Genomic DNA, 2,786 nt, shown 5'->3' with positions numbered 1-2,786 from the left:
AGGCTCAGCAAGACTGCGACAGGAAAATCAAGACCGATCGATACGCCTGCACGGAGAGCTGATCCGAAAGTGAGCCTTGGTGGAGATGTAGGCGTCGAGAAGTAGATCAAGTGTCTTTGAAACGCGGTATAGGTAGAGCGAGACATGGTTGCCAATTCTCTTTCTTTTTATGGGGAGTACGCAACGAGTTGAAGACGTTGAGCGGACACGTCCATTCTCTGAAAAAGCATTCATGGTGTAATATTGGACAGTCATGACGTCACGCGAAGCTACTGCATCAGAAGACAACACGATACATGAAAGAGGTAGGTTCTCAGCTAGCTCGGTTCAAGTCGTTGTTTCATCAACGTCTAGGACAATTGCGAAAGAACTTATAGCTGCGGAACCTATTTGTGAAGCGACAAGATGAGGATTCTGTTCACTGCTTAGGCATCCGTTCGCCGAATACACATTGCAAGCCTTCGACATCAATCTTACTCGCGCACGCAGGGTATGAGTCCCCTTTCGCGTTTTCTATAGCATTATCAAGCCTCCTACAGCTGCGGCAATGATCGTACTACCCAAAAAACTCGTGGAAAGACCTCCAGACGCAGCTGCGGTATAAGTAGGCATAGGGAAGCCAGTTGCCGAGGGTGCAGTCCCATTACCGGAGGTTCCGTTGCCTACTAGGTCTGGGAACAGGTAGCTGGTGTTGGCGTCTACAACAATCCAGTTCCGCACCAAAGCCGTTCCGTTCATGACTGACTCCCACTGCTCCGCTGTGCATTGTCCGGGATCAAGAACGTAACACTGCGTGCCTTCGTCGACGATTGGTTCATTGGTTATGTTGTACACGTCGCTTGGCCCTTCGGTTGCGTAGTCAGGATTTTCGGTTGTGGAAACATTTCCGGTGCTGATGTCGCGGTTGAAGAGTGCACGTGTAAAGATCCTGTACGCAGTCTCGGGTTGGTAGGCTGGTACCTCGTGGCCAGCTTCGTACACGCGTGTGAAGGACAGATTTCCGTACTGACGCACTTGACCTCCAATATAGGTGTCGTTGACAATGACAGGCGCATACCCTGCATCCGCAAACGAGGTGGCGTTGTCGTAAGGGATGGCGAGGGAGAGCAGTTCACCGCCATACCCTGTGTTCATTATGCAAACTCAGTACGTGTCTCACATCAAAGTCTTACTGGGTGCTACTCACAGTTGCAGGCGTAGTCTCGGTCGCCGTACACCAGCGTTACCTTGATGCCTTCTTCGAGAAGGTATGCCAAGTCTTCCTTCCAGCCTGGACGTGGGTAGTCGCCAATGCCGCGGAATGCCCGCGATACCGCAGAGTTTGACTGAGTCCAGTTCAAGGGCACGCCTAGCCCCTGCTGCACATGAGGCTGATTGAGCCAGCCCTGATACCATGGAGGTGGGAATGTTGCCGCGCCAGGAGCAGAGATGTCGTAGTAATTGAGGTCGGTGTCGAAGTACGGATCGCGAATCGTCTCGGAACAGAATGTCTCTGCAGCCTCGCATACTTCGTTGACGGTCTCGTTGAACCCTTGGTTGGTGGGGTCGTAGGCAACACTAAGGTTGCGACACTCTTCAATTTGGTCAAGACATCCTCCTTCACGGTACAGATTGTCAAGCACTTCTTCGTAACGCGACTCATTGACGGCCTTTATACCGTATGTGTTGTTGTACTGCATGGTCGGGTAAGCTGGCCACTGCACGTAGCGATCAATGCAGCCGTTGATGATAAGTAGAGTATCGAGATGGAGAAGATGAGTCTGACCAGCTTCGCTCCACGTTCCATTCTCTATTTTCTCGTTCTGCTCCTGGAAATAGGCCGCAAAAGCAGGTCCGTATCGACCTCCGTACGACTCAGTTGCGATCGAGATTCTGTCATCATTCGGCTTGTGTTCAGGAAATTCTTGAAACCAGACTTGGGCGAAGTTCCAGAGAGCTCGTGCAGAGTTCTCCGTGCCACGGGTGGTGAGATTGTAGTTCTCACTGGGATAGGTGCCAACGTAGAAGCTGTTGTTTTGTGAGGGGATAGGACCGTTCTCAAAATCTACCACTTCGAGATCGCCGGTGTCTAGATTAGTGGTGATATTCACCAAACTGTCGTAGCTCATGCCTACTTGGACGGGTTGATCGAGGTAAAGCATGTTAACTGTACTCTTCAGCTTTTGTTCTTTACAGATCAGATCTTGTAATCTGGCTGATCTTACCCTCATTATTCCAAGACCACTCGTTGAGGTAAGTACTATTAGAGTCGGCGCCAATAAAGCAAGGTCCGTTTTCACGCAACAGTCCGACGAAAGAACTGGAGCCCGGTCCACCTCGAAGCTGTTAGCGAATACTGTAAGAATCCCTTGTAGGCCACCTACCGTTCATCCAAATGGAAAGAGGCGCATTGGCAGGGTCTTTCCTGGATTCGAAAAACCAAAAATAGGTATTGATCTCATATGTCTGGTTCTCAACACCTAGATCGGCCAGTGCTCCAGCCGGGCTGCAAGTTGGTGTACGAGATCAGTATATATCTCATATGCAGTCCGTGCAAAGACACTTACAGATGGACATAACCGGAGAAGCTTCGGACGCCGTCAGTGGTTTCGCAAAGTTCGGTCTGGGGACAATCAGTGAACAATGGAAGTAATCTACAAGGATTTGACCTGCCTCCTTGTACGCAGAGTTGCTAACAATCAATCCAAACTGATGAGACTGACTGACTGACTGATTGCTTGGCAGTCAGTTCAGTGTCAGTTTAGAGCTCTCGTCTTATCAGTCAGTTCAGTTTAGAGCTCTTAAAC

At 50.1% G+C, this 2,786-nt stretch overlaps 1 protein-coding gene across 1 annotated transcript; it reads right to left on the bottom strand.

Moving 5' to 3' along the window:
* Window positions 1-513: 513 nt before the first annotated feature.
* On the bottom strand, window positions 514-2,633 carry J4E82_011400 (uncharacterized protein; the record flags this gene model as incomplete). Its single annotated transcript, XM_051737606.1, has 5 exons — window positions 514-1,124; window positions 1,187-2,146; window positions 2,205-2,315; window positions 2,364-2,485; window positions 2,547-2,633. Coding segments are annotated over 5 exons (1,891 nt in total), but the record flags the coding sequence as incomplete, so codon positions are not given.
* Window positions 2,634-2,786: the final 153 nt, after the last annotated feature.

This window comes from Alternaria postmessia, assembly GCF_024291825.1.
Source record: "Alternaria postmessia strain BMP 2775 chromosome Unknown scaffold_196, whole genome shotgun sequence".
NCBI classification, from domain to species: Eukaryota; Fungi; Ascomycota; class Dothideomycetes; order Pleosporales; family Pleosporaceae; genus Alternaria; species Alternaria postmessia.
This window is presented reverse-complemented; position numbering and strand designations above follow the sequence as displayed.